The sequence below is a fragment of the Lutra lutra genome, chromosome 6, assembly GCF_902655055.1.
Source record: "Lutra lutra chromosome 6, mLutLut1.2, whole genome shotgun sequence".
Taxonomy (NCBI): domain Eukaryota; kingdom Metazoa; phylum Chordata; class Mammalia; order Carnivora; family Mustelidae; genus Lutra; species Lutra lutra.
This window is the reverse complement of record NC_062283.1, coordinates 34,802,400-34,820,567: the sequence shown is the minus strand read 5'-3', so window position 1 is coordinate 34,820,567 and position 18,168 is coordinate 34,802,400. Positions and strand designations below refer to the sequence as shown.

The following is an 18,168-nucleotide window of genomic DNA, read 5'->3' as shown; positions in this document are numbered from 1 at the left end:
CTTCTCCATTTACTCAGCACAAACATTTCACTGAAGATATTCAAACAAGGCAGTATCGCTCCTTGGAAGTTCTGATAGGATCTGGCTACAATACCCCTGCTGACATTTGGAGCACAGCATGCATGGTAATGTTTTTCCAAACCCTTGACCTTCACTTAATTATGTGGTAGTTTTATACCTTGCCCTGCTTGCTAATTTCAGTAGACCAGCAAATTTACAAACAGGAAAACAAATTTTTTATGATGTACCTACCACTAACACTCTAAATCTTATGTCTGGAGAGGTTGGAATTCAAAAGCTGATTAAAAACATCTGGCATTCTGTGGCATCTGGCTGGTTCAGTCGGTTAAGTGTCCAACTCTTTGATTTCAGCTCAAGTCATGATCTCAAGGTCATGAGATTGAGCCCCCATTTTGGGCTCCATTCTGGGCGTGGAGCCTGCTTGAAATTCTCTGTCTCAAAAAAAGAGCATCTGGCATTCTGTTTTGTTGTGCCAAATTGCTGCTGGTTGAAGGCACCAAATGTTTCTTAGCATGGGCTTCGGCCGAGGGGATTAAAAGTAACTGCTCCAAGGTGGTGCCGCTTTTGATTAGGGGATAACCAGTACCCTTGCCCTTTCGGCTCTGATCTGTTTTCAGATTAGGGAAACTATGGAAACTACTTAAGTCTGTATAGTTTGACAGTTCCTCAGATATCTTTGCACCTCAAAAGATGTGAAAGCCCAATCATCCAAAGAGTCTTAAATTGCTGCTTTGTCCCTGTCAAACAAGTACTCAGGTAGTCAGATTTAGTTGACATTGAATGGTTTCCCACAAGTAACCTTTATTGGAATGTGTTATACTGTTTCCTGAAATAGAGTATACTCATCAATTTGATTTGTAATTGTGTGTTTCTTCACTTATTTCTCTTGCACTAGGTTGTAAGTGCCATGCTGACAAGAACCATGTCTGTTATGTATAGCTAAGTGTCTGGTTCAGGGCCTGGCACACTCTGAGTAGATGCTTACAGTGCGATTCTGATGCTAACTACCCCAGGTTAGGACAGACTTCATGGGTTAAGGGCAGAGTTTCCCAGAAGGCCCCTCAGTCAAACACCAGCTGCAAGCTCGGGAGTCCACAGGCCACTTACAGTTCCAACCTGCTGGCTACATAGTGGGAGGTTCCATTATCCTTTCAGATTCAGTAAATTACTAAAAGGACTCACAGAACTTGGGAAAGTCCTAAACTGCTATTGCAGTTTTGTCATAAAGGCTACATATCAGAACCAGTCAAATGAAAACATGCATAGGGCGAGGCCTAAGAGGGTCGCAAAGCTGAAGCTTCTGTGTCATTAGGACATGTCACCTTCCCAGGACATCCGTGTGTACCACCAGCCAGGGAAGCTCACATGGGCTTCAGGTGCCCAGTTTTTTATTGAGGTTTCATCACTTAGGCATGATTGATTGAATGAATTGTTGATCATGTGATTGAACTTAATCTCCAGCCCCCTTTCCTTCCCTGGAGGTTAGGATAACACAGGCTCAAAGCCCCAGTCCTCACACAGTTGGGTCTTGTCCAGTTAGGGTGCATATCCAGCCCTCCTCTTATAATTATCTAGGAGCCCACCATGAGTCACCTCATGATATAATGATTAGGGTACAGGGGGACAACGTGAATGACAAAAGGCATCATCACTTGGAAATGCCAGGCTTTTAGAGGCTTCCTCTCAAGAAACAGGAACAAAGACCAAACAAATTCTTTATTATATAGCAATACTTAATAAATAAATGTTGGTGGGCCATCAAATGAGTAAACTAAACCAGAAGCCTATTAAACTGTCATTTCAGTTGACATTGTTCACAGTCAACTTTGGCGAAGACTTGAGAAACTACAGACTAGAAGCCCCAGCCTGTTTTAGGTCATAGATTTCTTGAGACCCACATTCCTAAAAAACTTTGTCTTCCAGAGGTAATAGAGTTAAAACTGTGTCGTTAATATGGCATGACCTTGTAAATCATTGTGTTATGGCATGTCAATGGCCTGTTAAGATGGTGGACTTTGTGAAATGTGAGGGTTGGTACTGCGTGCACAAGATGAAAGAACATTGGAATAAAATCTAACTTCTTAGGGCACCTGGGTGGCTCAGTGGGTTAAAGCCTCTGCTTTCGGCTCAGGTCATGTTCCCAGGGTCCTGGGATCGAGCCCTGCATTGGGTTCTCTGCTCAGCGGGGGGCTTGCTTCCTCCTCTCTCTCTCTGTCTCTCTGCCTGCTTGTGATTTCTGTCTGTCAAATACATACATACATACATAAATCTATCTATCTATCTATCTTTAAAAAAACAAAAACTAACTTCTTTCTTGCCATACTTTAAAGCTTTGTATTTTCAGGAATTTGATTTGCTGGAGAAAATAAGTGGTAGAGATGCCACATAATTAGTTTGTAGATGACATCTGGTTTATTATGATGTGGTTCTTAGTAGTAGGTTAATTGTTTGGGGGCAGTAGTAGTTCCTGCTTGCTATGTGGTATGTTTATACTAAGGCAAAAGATAAAAGGGGAATTAACCTTGTCCCCTGTTTGGACCAGCTCACATGAAGGAATTTTCTCAACCAAGAGGGGGAAAGCACTTACCTGACATGAGACAGTATCATGAAACGTGAACCCCCTTCGCCATTAAGTTTCTCTTATTTTGCAAATAGATGTAGAAATGTTGCTTTCCGTTTAGCCATAACCAGAAAGTAAAAATAAATCCTGTAATATCAGAAGTGTCTGGAAAGATGGATCATCCTGCATTCAATGCAATGAATTGATGGAAAGATTGGAGCCCTTTCTGAGAGATAAAAAGATTGCCTGCCACCTTAGTGACTGAGGGAGGGCAGTTAGAGGGCAGTTATAAAAAGGGAGAGTTCCATGAAGACCACTTCGGAGTTGACAAAGAATTAATGCTTTAAAATCCTCCATTCTGTAAAATCCTCCATTCAAAATTACACATTTTGAAAAATGTATAATGACTTCTGTCTACCACTGTAGTATCATACAGAATAGTTTCACTGCCATAAAAATCCTCTATGCTCTGTTTACTCATCCCTCCCTCTCTACCCCCTGTACCTGGCCACCACTGATCTTCCTATTGTCTTTATAATTTTGCCTTTTCCAGAATGTCCTAGAGTTGAAATCATAAAAGTATGTAGGCTTTTTAGATTAGCTTCTTTCACTTCATAATATTTAAGGTTTGCCTCTGTCCTTTCATGACTGAATAGCTCTTTTGCATTTTTAGCACTAAATGATACTACATTGTCTGGATATATACCAGAACACAGGATTTCCTAACTTACGTTGCCTCTGGTTGTGAGCATGACACTGAGTGTCACAGAACAGGTCAGTGTAAGACCAGCACAGGAGTGGGAATCAGGAATCCTGGATTCTAGGATGGGCTTTCTTGCCTGTCACTTTTGGTTACAGTTTTCTCATCTACAAAGGGAAGGGTGTTCAACTAAAGTGTTTTGTTTCTAACTAGAGCTTCTGCTAGTTTTTACTTCTGACATTGTGATTGTTTGGTTTGGTTTGTGTTTTTCTGCTATTATCTTATTTACAAAATTATAACTACTAGCAACTGCCATATGTTCCAAAAAATAAAGTTCTCAGAGAACTTGTAACTAGTTGTGAGTGTCTGGGTGAAAAATTTAGAAAACATTGAAATCTTAGAAATTTGTCTTTATTTCCTTGAATTTTAATTTCAGTTTTTTTACTGCACTCCCATTATGAGCCTTTGAAAAAGTACTGGTTTCAGAAGAGATTAACAAATTTTAATGAATGAGAATCACAGTTTGTTTCTGTTCTCCTTTGGAACTATAAGCCTCAGGATAAGGATGGAACAAGTTATCAGCTTCAGTTTCTTGATGAACTTCTAGAATATAAACCAGCTAATGCCTTGGAGGGTAGTACAGTTCAGGTAATACAGTTTTGAGAAAAGCTGTCCTGGTGAAATTGCAGAAGCGGACTCTGAAAAGTCACAGAGACCTAATCCTAGGACTGAATTAGAGAGTGCAAACCACACCACAGTTTTTGAAATTGTCTGACCGTTGACTTAATCAAAATTGACCTGTGACTGGCACTTGACTTACAGCAACACTTTTATACCAGTATGGTCCTTTATAAAAATTGCTGTTGCATTACCTTTTTTGACCCATTTTTTAATCAGTGAAAGATTAATATAAGCTTATCACTCAGATGCTGTCTTTCTGTAATGCTTGGTGTGTATTCTAAAGGAAATCACTTTTTCATACTTGTTGAACACTGTTTACAAGAGGTTTTCATGTAGAAGACCTGTGCCTGCCTTTTCCTGGTATGTGAATGCCATACCTCCCAGTAACATAAAACATGAATGGCTCTTGACTGCATTTACACTTAATCTTTTTCTGATTTTCCTTTAGACCTAGGAATTGAGGATTCTACTGGAACAGTTTAGGGGGTGCTTCCCAAAGCAAAACTTAAAAATGTACTTTTTGCCAAATAATTAAGAGTCATAGGTAGAGAGATGTCTGTCTGAGTTTTTTGGTTTTGATTTTGTGTACAGAATCTTAATTTCTAGCTATGTGAAATTATAACATAAGAAAATAAGACCTGTTCTTATCATGAATAATTTAATAACTTAGAATTATCTTAATATCCAGGGCGCCTGGGTGGCTCAGTGGGTTGGGCCGCTGCCTTCGGCTCAGGTCATGATCCCAGGTCCTGGGTTCGAGCCCCACGTCGGGCTTTCTGCTCAGCAGGGAGCCTGCTTCCCTTCCTCTCTATCTGCCTGCCTCTCTACCTACTTGTGATCTCTGTCAAATAAGTAAATAAAATCTTAAAAAAAAAAAAAAAAAGAATTATCTTAATATCCACATGTTGCCCTCTCTAAGCAAAAAGAGAAATTCAGGAGAGCCGAATTGCTGATAGGAGCATGGGATGGAAGAATTCATATGTTGATATTAATAGTTTTTGCTGTTTTCCTGCTCCATTTTACTAAGAAACTGGTGTGGAAGGAAAACTCCTTAGATATAATCTCAGACATTTTTAAAAATGATCATCTGTGGCTTTTTATTTTTTTTTTTTATTTTTTTTTTTTTTTAGATTTTATTTATTTATTTGACAGAGATCACAAGTAGGCAGAGGCAGACAGAGAGAGAGGGGGGGAAGCAGGCTCTCCCCAGAGCAGAGAGCCCGATGTGGGGCTCCATCCCAGGACTCTGGGATCATGACCTGAGCCGAAGGCAGAGGCTTTAACCCACTGAGCCACCCAGGTGCCCCCATCTGTGGCTTTTTTAAAAAAGAAAAAATTACTTTATATTGAGTCAGATAGTAAGCTATAAGCTTCTCAAAGGCTACCTTTTTGTTTGTTTTGTTTTGTTTTGCTTTGTTTTAATGCTTTCATATGCTGTCCTCTTTTTCTCAGGCCTTTGAACTGGCCACAGGCGACTATCTGTTTGAGCCTCATTCAGGGGAAGAGTACACTCGCGATGAAGGTGAGTCTCCTTAACCAAGAGTCTCTGTGCATGGCAGTTAAACTTTCCATGTGTGATTAACATGGTTTGTTAGTACTGAAGAGCTTAGTCTTTTTAGTGTGCTAAGAATATATAAATCCCAGAAAAGATAGAAATATAAGATTTTTATATTAAGTATTAGATACACTAGATATTTTATAATAGCTATTAAAGAACTATATGAGGATTAAAGAAGAGACCACAGTTGGTTAATAAACTAAAACTTGTATTTGCCAGATAATTTCTTCTAAAACATCTGGTTATCTTCCTTTCTGTATAAATCAGTGATTCATTCTTTACCCACTGTGAACAACCTGTTCATCAGCTTGTTGCTCAGTTATGCCTGCAACTTTATTTGGAAGTCAGTAATTTTATATGCAAACACACTACTTGAGTGGTGTTTGTGATTGCAGACACTAGAGCTTGTTTGTCTTTATAAACTCTACAATATTTAGCATTCTTTTTCCCTTTTCTAAAAATTAAAACCATACTTTTTTCTTTGTAAATGATACTGACATTTAGAATTCCATTCTAAAACAGTGTTATTGGGTCGCCTTGGGTGGTTTAGTCAATTAAACGTCTGCCTAGGCTCAGGTCATGATCTCAGGGTCCTGGGATTGACCCCCACATTGGGCACCCTGCTCAGCAAGGAGTCTGCTTCTTCCTCTGCCCCTCCTCTTCCCTGTGTTCTCTCGCTCCCTCTGGTCTGTCTCTCTCCAATAAATTTTAAAATCTTTAAAAAAAAAAATAAAACAGGAGCGCGTGGGTGGCTCAGTGGGTTAAAGCCTCTGCCTTCGGCTCAGGTCATGATCCCAGAATCCTGGGATTGAGCCCCGCATCGGGCTCTCTGCTCGGTGGGGAGCCTGCTTCCTCCTATCTCTCTGCCTGCCTCTCTGCCTACTTGTGATCTCTGTCTGTCAAATAAATAAATAAATAAAATCTTTAAAAAAAAAAAAAAAAACAGTGTTATTGATTTACATTTTGTGATAGCTGATGGGAAAGGCCCAAGCTGTCAGTTGCTCCATCTGAGAGGCTGTGAAAGCACACAACTGAATATGTGATTTTTTTTTTTATCATGGTCATGTCCAAATAACTTAGATAATAATGTGAATGAAAGAACTATTAAAGAAATGTCTTACCTTCTTTATTATACAGTTTCAGCAGGTTTTATTTTCAAGATTAATGGGGATTACTTTGAGAGAACACTAGCAATGTAGCCTCCCAATGTGGAAAATATGTCCTTTACTTTCTATGCTTCCCTCAGTTCTTAGGGAAATCAGGTTTTGTGTTGTGTGGAACCAAGAATGCTCTCCATTTCTTAAACCATGGTCCCTTGGGATAGTAGTAGGCAATGTTAGTAGGGCCTCTTGATACTCCTCTAACACATAATCTGGAAATGTTACGATAATTCCGATTGCCAAATGCCTATTGTAGTGAGTACAGTTTGGATATTTTTCTATATATAAGCCCTTTTAAGAATATACTGTAATAATTATTTATGTACACATTTAATTTTCCCTAATCTCTGCTTGCTTTTTCTTTTTCTTTTTTTCTTTCTTTTCTTTTTTTTTTTTTTTGCCAGTTATAAGTTTGGGGCTTTGGACGTTTTTTAGAAATGCTCTGTTATACCTGTTTGAACAACTGATTTTTCTCCTTACTTTCCTAGACTCCCTATAAATAGTTGTGGTACGGAACACATTTAACAGCTGAAATTACACTCTGTAGGGTCTTATGTTACTAAACCTGAAAATTGAAGTGTATCTAAAAAGTCCCAAATAAGGGGCAAGGGAGAACTGTCTATTCTAGATACTTAAATTCAAATTTATTTCCTCCTGTACCGGTTAGTACTAATAGTCCTTAGAGGAAACTTCAGACTACTGCAGTTTGGTCCATAAGAGAAGAAAAAAAGCTAAACCCTTATTCCCTAGCAAGTGTATGCATAGTTTGTTATAAGTCACTGTAGGACTGGGGCCTACCTAAGAGGCATGTTTTCTGATGTTGATGTTCTACAGCCCTAACTCTTGGAATAATACTTGATAATTTTGCCTATCAGGTATATCATTCCTGTGATTAATTGATAAGCCAGAGACAGGCTGCTGGAATTAAATGTAAAATAACACACTCAAGAGAAAAATAATTTCTTGGTACAGGAAAAATGTTAAAAGAACCAGTACTTCACTTGGAAGTTTACATTAAGATAAACTGTAGTCTCATTTATACAAAAACATTTATTTGCAGGTTTTACATAAAATGAGCAGAAATTCTTGGTGGCCAAGTCTTGTTAGCAAACGACAAATTCAGTCAAGACTGCCAGAAGTTTGTAGTGATTTCATGAATATAAAGCTGTTTTAAAATGACAGCACTGAGGGCGCCTGGGTGGCTCAGTGGGTTAAAGCCGCTGCCTTCGGCTCAGGTCATGATCCCAGGGTCCTGGGATCGAGCCCCGCATCGGGCTCTCTGCTCGGCAGGGAGCCTGCTTCCCTTCCTCTCTCTCTGCCTGCCTCTCTGCCTACTTGTGATCTCTGTCTGTCAAATAAATAAATAAAATCTTTAAAAAAAAAAAATGACAGCACTGAGTCCTTTACTTGAGAAACAGATAGGATCTGACACCATCACAAATTCCCACATACAGTGATGTCTCTGGCATATCATTACTGCCCTACAGGATTAAAGTCATTTATAAAGCTCTTTTGTGCCATCACTTTTTAAAATTCCTTCCTATTCTTAGTTGCTGTCACCTGCAGAGTAAAAAAGTAGTAGAGTTTCCTGTAAATGTGGATGCTGGCTAGTCCCAGGATCACCACCTGGGGCACACTTCCCTGGCAGTGCTCACAGTCCACATTCATGCTGGTATAGTTACAAGACACTGCTACGACATGGGCATCTTTTACTGGCCCACAGAAGTCAAGTAGCTATACTTTAAAATGTTTGTGCCAATTTCTACTTTTAAAGTGTGATGTATTTTAAAACAATTACCCAGCTCTGAACTACACATGGTAAGATGTGGGTTCATTTTGAGTTCTAGCTCCTGTTTGCCCTGTACCTTCAAGTAGGCCATTTATTCTGAGGTTCTGTTTTCTCATTGTTAAAAATGGGGCATCTCTTAGTTTTGACCTGTTTTATAGGGTGATTGTAAAAACTCATCATATATGAGTGCTTTAATTATTGTGAACTTTGTTAAATAAAGTGATATTATTACTACTTGAAGCCCAGAGTAGTATCATAAATAACAGTGTCTAAAGCATATTGGTAGTTTTTATAACCTTAACTGAAAAATCCACCTGAATCTAGATGTATAGACAAAATAGAAATAAAGATACAGATAAGCCTCTAAACTCCAGGGTGGGCCTTGCCAGCTGCTCTCAGGTGACCAACCACCTGAAATAATTCTTGACCTTCCCAGTCTCCCCTGGAGTATCCTTGGTTATATTTGTAGTTACTTTTAAACAGCTAGGCCTGAAAAAGCTATTCATTTAAAAAAAAAAAAAAAAAAAAAAAACTCTTTTACAGCTTGTCCTTGATCCTGTTCTTCTTACCCTTCTATTTTAGACCACATTGCGCACATTATAGAGCTGATAGGCAGAATTCCAAGACGCTTTGCCCTCAGTGGGAAATATTCACAGGACTTCTTCAACCGCAGAGGTAGTATTATTAACATGAGTTTTCATCTAGGCCCCAGGGATACAACTTCAGGAAGCAGAGCATTCACACCAAGATTGTTTTTACTTATAACTTTAGTCCCACTGAAGTGGGCACCTGATTTTTTTATGGTTTTCTGGATTCTCCATTAGATGGATAGAGTCCTCTTCCTATTTAGGACAGAAAGCAAGGCTGAAATGCTTTACAAAGAGGTGTGCATGCTACTCTTTCTGCCATTGTCTAGAATTGCATTTGTTACTCCTGTTATGTATGTCTTTTTTTTCCCCCTCCTGAAATGTTTGAAACATACAGATCACATTGCATTGATCATAGAACTTCTGGGGAAGGTGCCTCGCAAGCTCATTGTGGCAGGAAAATATTCCAAGGAATTTTTCACCAAAAAAGGTAAAATAAATGTGCTTGTTCCCAGACATTACTGGAGCAAAGTGTTTAAAAATGAAGAGGTAAGTGCAGCCGTGTACATGCTCCCAACACCTTTGGAAGAATGGTCCTGCCTTGGATGCTGAGCTGTAGCAGCAGAGAGGTGAAATACTGTGGTCAGGAGCAGAGACTGGGGCCATACTATCTGAGTTCAAATCCCAGCGGCCACACAACCTCAGTCTGCTGATTTCTAAATGGGGATTTTAAGTGTTTACTTCACACTAAATAAGTTACTGTGTATATAGTGCCTGGCACATAATTGGTTGATTACTCCTATTCAGTGCTTCTGAAAAATGGGCAGATGTTTGCTAGCATTTGATCTCAGAACTGCCTCTAACAGAGCAAGTAGTTTAGTTTAAGCTTCCTAAGGGCAGGACTACATCTTACTCATCTTGTAGCCCAGAGACACCTAATATAGTCACTTAAGTATATCAGTTCTGCAAATTAACTTTACCTTTTGCAGTTTTATAAGTTTATGTTATCACCAGTTAGTGAAAGAAACAAAGATAATGCTCTCACCTGAAATTTTTGACTCAGTTAAGTATGTATTTAAGTATTAAGTATATAGTTAAGTATGTATTTCTTATGCATCCAAATAAAATTTAAAAGCTGAAATTTGAAAACCTGACCTAGGAAGGACTAGAAAACTGTCTTGCCTTTTTTCCCTGTTTGCCATGGTGCCCTTTTTCCTCACAACCTCTACACTTGACAGCAAGCATCCTCAGAAACATTAATGTTTCTTTTTGGCAGGAAAATAGTGAAGTGCTTCCTAAGAGTTCCTCCTTGTGCACAGACCAGTTAAGGGCATGTGTATATCAAGTGGGTACTGAATCAGGCACTCACTGCCCACAGAAAGAGACTTTAGATAAGTATGTGTAAGTTAAAATGGTTATGTCAAAGAAGCAAGAATTAGAATGACATTTCAGAATAGGACAAAGTGTTGAGGTAGCTATATCTGAAAGCTGTATGGGGTTTGTTGTTTTAGTCTTATTACTTTTTATACAGGTCTAACATGGTATTAGCTCTTTATTTTTAAATTACTGCCTTATTTGGAAGCAACATTAGTAGACTATTAAGCCCCCCAAAAATACAGTTGTTCTTGGTATGTGATGATAAACTGTTTTTAAACACCCTTTGAGACTGTGTTGCATATATAGGCATTTAATACTCATTTTAGTGAATACCTAGTTCCTGCTAGGCCTACCCAATTTTACTGGGACAAAATATCCTAGAATAGTGGAGCAAGCAAATTAAGATTTTAAGCCCTCACAGAAAGTGGAGACACTCCAAGGAATGTGTTAAAGAAGAGCTTTGTGAATAGAAAAGGATTAGATTCTGATGGCAAAATTTGGTTCTTTATAGAGCGCCCGGATTAGTTCCTGGATTTCCACAAAAGGATCTTGTCACTTGTCAATATCGGTCAGTTTCTTTTGTACTGTCTTTACCATAGGTGACCTGAAACACATCACGAAACTGAAACCCTGGGGCCTATTTGAGGTTCTAGTGGAAAAGTATGAGTGGTCTCAGGAAGAGGCAGCTGGCTTCACGGATTTCTTACTGCCCATGTTGGAGCTGATACCCGAGAAGAGAGCCACTGCCGCCGATTGTCTCCGGCACCCTTGGCTCAACTCCTGAGCCCCAGACCAGCACCGCAGCAGAGATCACATGCTGACCCTCGCCCCTCCCTGCCAAGCATTTCCCTCTTCCCTTTTCAGGGTGAAGCTCTTCCTTCAAGGGTTTCCTAGGTTTTTTGTGGGTTTTTTGTTGCTTTTTTTTTTTTTTTTTTTTTTTAATCCAACATGTTCATTTGGGTTTGCTTACTTGACCCTGTGGAGATCCCCCACAGCCATCGGGCATCCTAGGTGAATTTGGCCTCGATTGAGCTCTGCCAAAGACTCATAGACTAAAATGTGAAACAGCCTCTCACCCTCTACCCTTGTCTTTCCATTAAAACACCCTTTAAATTATGAGCATCCTTTTTAAAAAGAGCTATGAAGATGATGAGCTCATCCTTTTATTCATTGACTCTAAGAGTCAAATTTTCTAGTGCATCTCCTATTGCCAGCATAAGGATGAGAAGGGGGAAGGGTGTTACTTCTGTGTACAGCAGAGACATTAAACTTACTGTATCCAGGCTGCATCATCTTCCTGGATTGTTTCTGTTCTCTGTGTTCACGTTTTGTCCCGCAACTTTGAAGCTATCATTTTAAATGAGCTGTATCAACACCAAATTTGGATACCACTTTTATCACTGTTCAAAGCACTATCAAATTCCTTTTATCCTCCCATAACTCTAAGATCCTTAAATCTTTGGTCTGATTTTTGGTGGAAACAGACACGAAACCATTGACTAGCTATTTCTTCAGAATTAGATGTTCTGCAGAAACAGTCCTTTCCTCTGTGTCTTCTGCTACCCTAACCACAGATTTATTTTGATTGGCTGCTTTGGTTTTTGTTGTTTTAATCCCTGGCTGGCACTTTACTCATTGCACTTGAGTTTACTGCCCCAAAGCAAAAGAATTCAGGATGACTCCAGAAAGGGGATCTGGGTTTCAGAGATTTCCCCTCTAGGAAGAAAATGTACTAGAATTCCCAGTTCTTTTCCAGTCAGTCCTCAACTTTATTTACAGCTTTTTCTTTACCTTGTCCAAAATTTAACCTTTAAGCAGTTTTCCTCTGTGGCTTTGCCACTCTCATTTTCTCAGAGGCTTCAGGTCTTAAATGAAATCCCAGCATAAAAGAGCCAAGGCCAAGGGGAAGGGTGGGGGTATGGCACTTTTGGGTTTTTTTGTTTGGGGGGATTTTTTTTTTTTTTTTTAAGATTAGCCATTCTCTGCTGCTATTTCTTTGTATAATGTAAGTTTTTAACTGCAATTCTGAGATAATTGAGATGTACTTGAGGCTTTTTTTTTCCCCATGAGAAAAGGCTTTGTGAATCTTACTTTAGAATGGGCCTTTCCTAGACTTGCCCTAGACATCACATATTCCTTGGCTCATATTGAAAAGCAAAAGGGGGCAGGTTTGGGGTCACAGCCGCTTGTTCAGCATGGACCAAGTGGGCCTTGGGAATTACAGCATTCTGCGGAGGCAGCTCCAGGACTTATTTACAGAAAGCCAAGGAAGTGCGACTTGAGGCTCTACTAGCAGAGCTGCCAACGAAACTTTCAGGTAGCCAACTCTGTATTGGAGATTGGAGTCCGGATTCTGCCATTTTTCCACCAACAACAGGAAAAAGTGGTGCAATTATGCAATCCATTTAACGCATAAACACAGAACCCTGAGTAACTATGGCCAGCCATTCATTGCATCCTTGATTGGGTAGTCCTGAAATCAGACATGTTCCTGTAGAAAGAATTCTAAGTGAGGCTGTCTATGCACCTATCAAGAATAAGGAAAACAGATTGTATCCAACAACGGCAGGGAAAATCCTTTGGCAATTCTAATCCACTTTGGCTTTTTAGCGATACATATATCTAAAGCAATAGCAGACTAGAACCGAATTCTTGTCTACACTGTAAAATAACAGTTGTGAAATTACAGGAATTCTGGTGACAATATTAAAGTGAAATAACCAAAACAAAAATAGAAGGCCCCATTTTAACAACTGATGTGAAAAGAAATTTTATTAAGAGAGAATCTATAACTTCTTTCTGAAAATGTTTTCCCACCAAATAAGGGCTTTCCCCTTATCATTTAAGGAGCCAGATGAATTAGAAGCTGTAGAAAGAGGCAGCTGTAGAATTTGATCTTCCACATACCCCGTGTACCTTTATTGAACTTAATCATAATGCTGTCAAATTGTCATGATCTCAGTAAAGGATTTCTATTGCTGTCAGTTACAACCCCAAATGCATTTTTATTCTTTCTACTGGGTGCATTGTCTGTTTTCTTTATAAATGCAGTACAATAAACAAATTATTTAATAATCTATATGTTTCCAGAGCATTTATTTTACTTTGCTGCCCAAGTTGGTCTGACCCACACTTCAGAATGGAGAGAAGGATTGGTTGAATGTTGTTTTTGAACTTAATATGCAGGGAAACCGCCTGGCTTAAACACCTGCCTCCACTTTGTGCCATTTGTAGCTTTGCTTCTGTCTTTTAAATTGGGGGTAGATGAGACTAACAACGTACATTTTGGAAAAATCTTGGGAAGGGTATCATTCCCTATATCCAGTAGCATTTTCCCAGAATATTGGTGGTGTGTCCTTTACCACTCCCCCCTCAGATTATGATCACAATCCCAGCAGATGCAAAAGTTGCCAAAGATTCGTGAAACCCTCTTGTACATGGGCTTTCATAAATTCATTCCTTAGAATAAATTCTTCAAAATGGCATGGCTGGGCCAGAGAGTAAGCACATTTTCATGGCTTGTAATGTCAGGTAACTGATATGGAGAATGGTTGGACTGTTTTGCTGTGACCAGCAGCATTTGAATGGGCTTGTTACAGTCACATTTATTTCCCAATAGCCAGTTTGCCAAAAAACAAGAGCATCTTTGCCTTGCTTTAATTTGAATATTGGATGACAAGTCAGAAACTTGTTTCATGGGTTTTTTTTTTTTTGTTTTTTAATTTTATTTTTTATAAACATATATTTTTATCCCCAGGGGTACAGGTCTGTGAATCACCAGGTTCACACACTTCACAGCACTCACCATAGCATATACCCTCCCCAATGTCTATAACCCCACCCCCCGTTTCCCAACTCCCCTCCCCCCATTGACCCTCAGTTTGTTTTGTGAGATTAAGAGTCACTTATGGTTTGTCTCCCTCCCAATCCCATCTTGTTTCATTTACTCTTCTCCTACCCCCTTAACCCCCCATGTTGGATCTCCTCTCCCTCATATCAGGGAGATCATATGATAGTTGTCTTTCTCCGATTGACTTATTTCGCTAAGCATGATACCCTCTAGTTCCATCCACGTCGTCGCAAATGGCAAGATTTCCTTTCTTTTGATGGCTGCATAGTATTCCATTGTGTATATATACCACATCTTCTTTATCCATTCGTCTGTTGATGGACATCTAGGTTCTTTCCATAGTTTGGCTATTGTGGACATTGATGCTATAAACATTCGGGTGCACGTGCCCCTTCGGATCACTACGTTTGTATCTTTAGGGTAGATACCCAGCAGTGCAATTGCTGGGTCATAGGGTAGTTCTATTTTCAACATTTTGAGGAACCTCCAAGCTGTTTTCCAGAGTGGTTGCACCAGCTTGCATTCCCACCAGCAGTGTAGGAGGGTTCCCCTTCCTCCGCATCCTCACCAGCATCTGTCATTTCCTGACTTGTTAATTTTAGCCATTCTGACTGGCGTGAGGTGATATCTCATTGTGGTTTTGATTTGTATTTCCCTGATGCCGAGTGATATGGAGCACTTTTTCATGTGTCTGTTGGCCATCTGGATGTCTTCTTTGCAGAAATGTCTGTTCATGTCCTCTGCCCACTTCTTGATTGGATTATTTGTTCTTTGGGTGTTGAGTTTGCTAAGTTCTTTATAGATTTTGGACACTAGCCCTTTATCTGATATGTCATTTGCAAATATCTTCTCCATTCTGTCAGTTGTCTTTTGGTTTTGTTCACTGTTTCCTTTGCTGTGCAAAAGCTTTTGATCTTGATAAAATCCCAATAGTTCATTTTTGCCCTTGCTTCCCTTGCCTTTGGCGATGTTCCTAGGAAGATGTTGCTGCAGCTGAGGTCGAAGAGGTTGCTGCCTGTGTTCTCCTCAAGGATTTTGATGGATTCCTTACTCACATTGAGATCCTTCATCCATTTTGAGTCTATTTTCATGTGTGGTGTAAGGAAATGATCCAATTTCATTTTTCTGCATGTGGCTGTCCAATTTTCCCAACACCATTTATTGAAGAGGCTGTCTTTTTTCCATTGGACATTCTTTCCTGCTTTGTCGAAGATGAGTTGACCATAGAGTTGAGGGTCTATTTCTGGGCTCTCTATTCTGTTCCATTGATCTATGTGTCTGTTTTTGTTCCATTTCTTTGAAAAAAAATGGATGGTACTTTGATAGGAATTGCATTAAATGTGTAGATTGCTTTAGGTAGCATAGAAATTTTCACAATATTTATTCTTCCAATCCCGGAGCATGGAACATTTTTCCATTTCTTTGTGTCTTCCTCAATTTCTTTCATGAGTACTTTATAGTTTTCTGTGTATAGATTCTTAGTCTCTTTGGTTAGGTTTATTCCTAGGTATCTTATAGTTTTGGGTGCAATTGTAAATGGGATTGACTCCTTAATTTCTCTTTCTTCTGTCTTGTTGGTGTAGAGAAATGCAACTGATTTCTGTGCATTGATTTTATATCCTGACACTTTACTGAATTCCTGTACAAGTTCTAGCAGTTTTGGAGTGGAGTCTTTTGGGTTTTCCACATATAGTATCATATCATCTGCAAAGAGTGATAGTTTGAATTCTTCTTTGCCAATTTGGATGCCTTTAATTTCCTTTTGTTGTCTGATTGCTGAGGCTAGGACTTCTAGTACTATGTTGAATAGCAGTGGTGATAACGGACATCCCTGCCGTGTTCCTGACCTTAGCGGAAAAGCTTTCAGTTTTTCTCCATTGAGAATGATATTTGCGGTGGGTTTTTCATAGATGGCTTTGATAATATTGAGGTATGTGCCCTCTATCCCTACACTTTGAAGAGTTTTGATCAGGAAGGGATGCTGTACTTTGTCAAATGCTTTTTCAGCATCTATGGAGAGTATCATATGGTTCTTGTTCTTTTATTAATGTGTTGTATCACATTGATTGATTTGCGGATGTTGAACCAACCTTGCAGCCCTGGAATAAATCCCACTTGGTCGTGGTGAATAATCCTTTTAATGTACTGTTGAATCCTATTGGCCAGTATTTTGGTGAGAATTTTCGCATCTGTGTTCATCAAGGATATTGGTCTGTAGTTCTCTTTTTTGATGGGATCCTTGTCTGCTTTTGGGATCAAGGTGATGCTGGCCTCATAAAATGAATTTGGAAGTTTTCCTATCATTTCTATTTTTTGGAACACTTTCAGGAGAATAAGAATTAGTTCTTCTTTAAACGTTTGGTAGAATTCCCCTGGGAAGCTGTCTGGCCCTGGGCTTTTGTTTGGAGATTTTTGATGACTGTTTCAATCTCCTTACTGGTTATGAGTCTGTTCAGGCTTTCTATTTCTTCCTGGTTCAGTTGTGGTAGTATATATGTCTCTAGGAATGCATCCATTTCTTCCAGATTGTCAAATTTGTTGGCGTAGAGTTGCTCATAGTATGTTCTTATAATTGTCTGTATTTCTTTGGTGTTAGTTGTGATCTCTCCTCTTTCATTCATGATTTTATTTATTTGGGTCCTTTCTCTTTTCTTTTTGATAAGTCTGGCCAGGGGTTTATCGATCTTATTAATTCTTTCAAAGAATCAGCTCCTAGTTTCGTTGACTTGTTCTGTTGTTTTTTTGGTTTCTATTTCATTGATTTCTGCTCTGATCTTTATGATTTCTCTTCTCCTGCTGGGTTTAGGGTTTCTTTCTTGTTCTTTCTCCAGCTCCTTTAGGTGTAGGGTTAGGTTGTGTACCTGAGACCTTTCTTGTTTCTTGAGAAAGGCTTGTACCGCTATATATTTTCCTCTCAGGACTGCCTTTGTTGTGTCCCACAGATTCTGAACCGTTGTGTTTTCATTATCATTTGTTTCCATGAATTTTTTCAATTCTTCTTTAATTTCCTGGTTGACCCATTCATTCTTTAGAAGGATGCTGTTTAGTTTCCATGTATTTGGGTTCTTTCCAAATTTCTTCTTGTGACTGAGTTCTAGCTTCAGAGCATTGTGGTCTGAAAATATGCAGGGAATGATTCCAATCTTTTGATAACAGTTGAGACCTGATTTAGGACCAAGAATGTGATCTATTCTGGAGAATGTTCCATGTGCAGTAGAGAAGAATGTGTATTCTGTTGCTTTGGGATGAAATGTTCTGAATATATCTGTGATGTCCATCTGGTCCAGTGTGTCATTTAAGGCCTTGATTTCCTTGATCTTTTGCTTGGATGATCTGTCCATTTCAGTGAGGGGAGTGTTAAAGTCCCCTACTATTATTGTATTATTGTCGATGTGTTTCTTTGATTTTGTTATTAATTGGTTTATATAGTTGGCTGCTCCCACATTAGGGGCATAGATATTTAAAATTGTTAGATCTTCTTGTTGGACAGTTCCTTTGAGTATGATATAGTGTTCTTCCTCATCTCTTATTATAGTCTTTGGCTTAAAATCTAATTGATCTAAGGATTGCCACTCCTGCTTTCTTCTGATGTCCATTAGCATGGTAAATTGTTTTCCACCCCCTCACTTTAAATCTGGAGGTGTCTCTGGGTTTAAGATGAGTTTCTTGTAGGCAACATATAGATGGGTTTTGTTTTTTTATCCATTCTGATACCCTGTGTCTTTTGATTGGGGGCATTTAGCCCATTAACATTCAGGGTAACTATTGAGAGATATGAATTTAGTGCCATTGTATTGCCTGTAAGGTGACTGTTATTGTATATTTTGTCTCTGTTTCCTTCTGATCTACAACTTTTAGGGTCTCTCTTTGCTTAGAGGACCCCTT

General features: G+C 39.1%; 1 protein-coding gene across 1 annotated transcript in view; it reads left to right on the top strand.

Annotated features, from left to right (window-relative positions):
• The window catches only part of SRPK1 (SRSF protein kinase 1), an 82,266-nt gene extending 68,756 nt beyond the window's left edge, over window positions 1-13,510 (top strand). The window contains 4 exon segments of the mRNA XM_047733211.1: window positions 18-125; window positions 5,415-5,484; window positions 9,454-9,546; window positions 11,033-13,510. Of these exon segments, the coding sequence (XP_047589167.1) occupies window positions 18-125; window positions 5,415-5,484; window positions 9,454-9,546; window positions 11,033-11,217 (456 nt within the window). The 3' untranslated portion in view covers window positions 11,218-13,510.
• The last annotated feature ends 4,658 nt before the right edge of the window (window positions 13,511-18,168 follow it).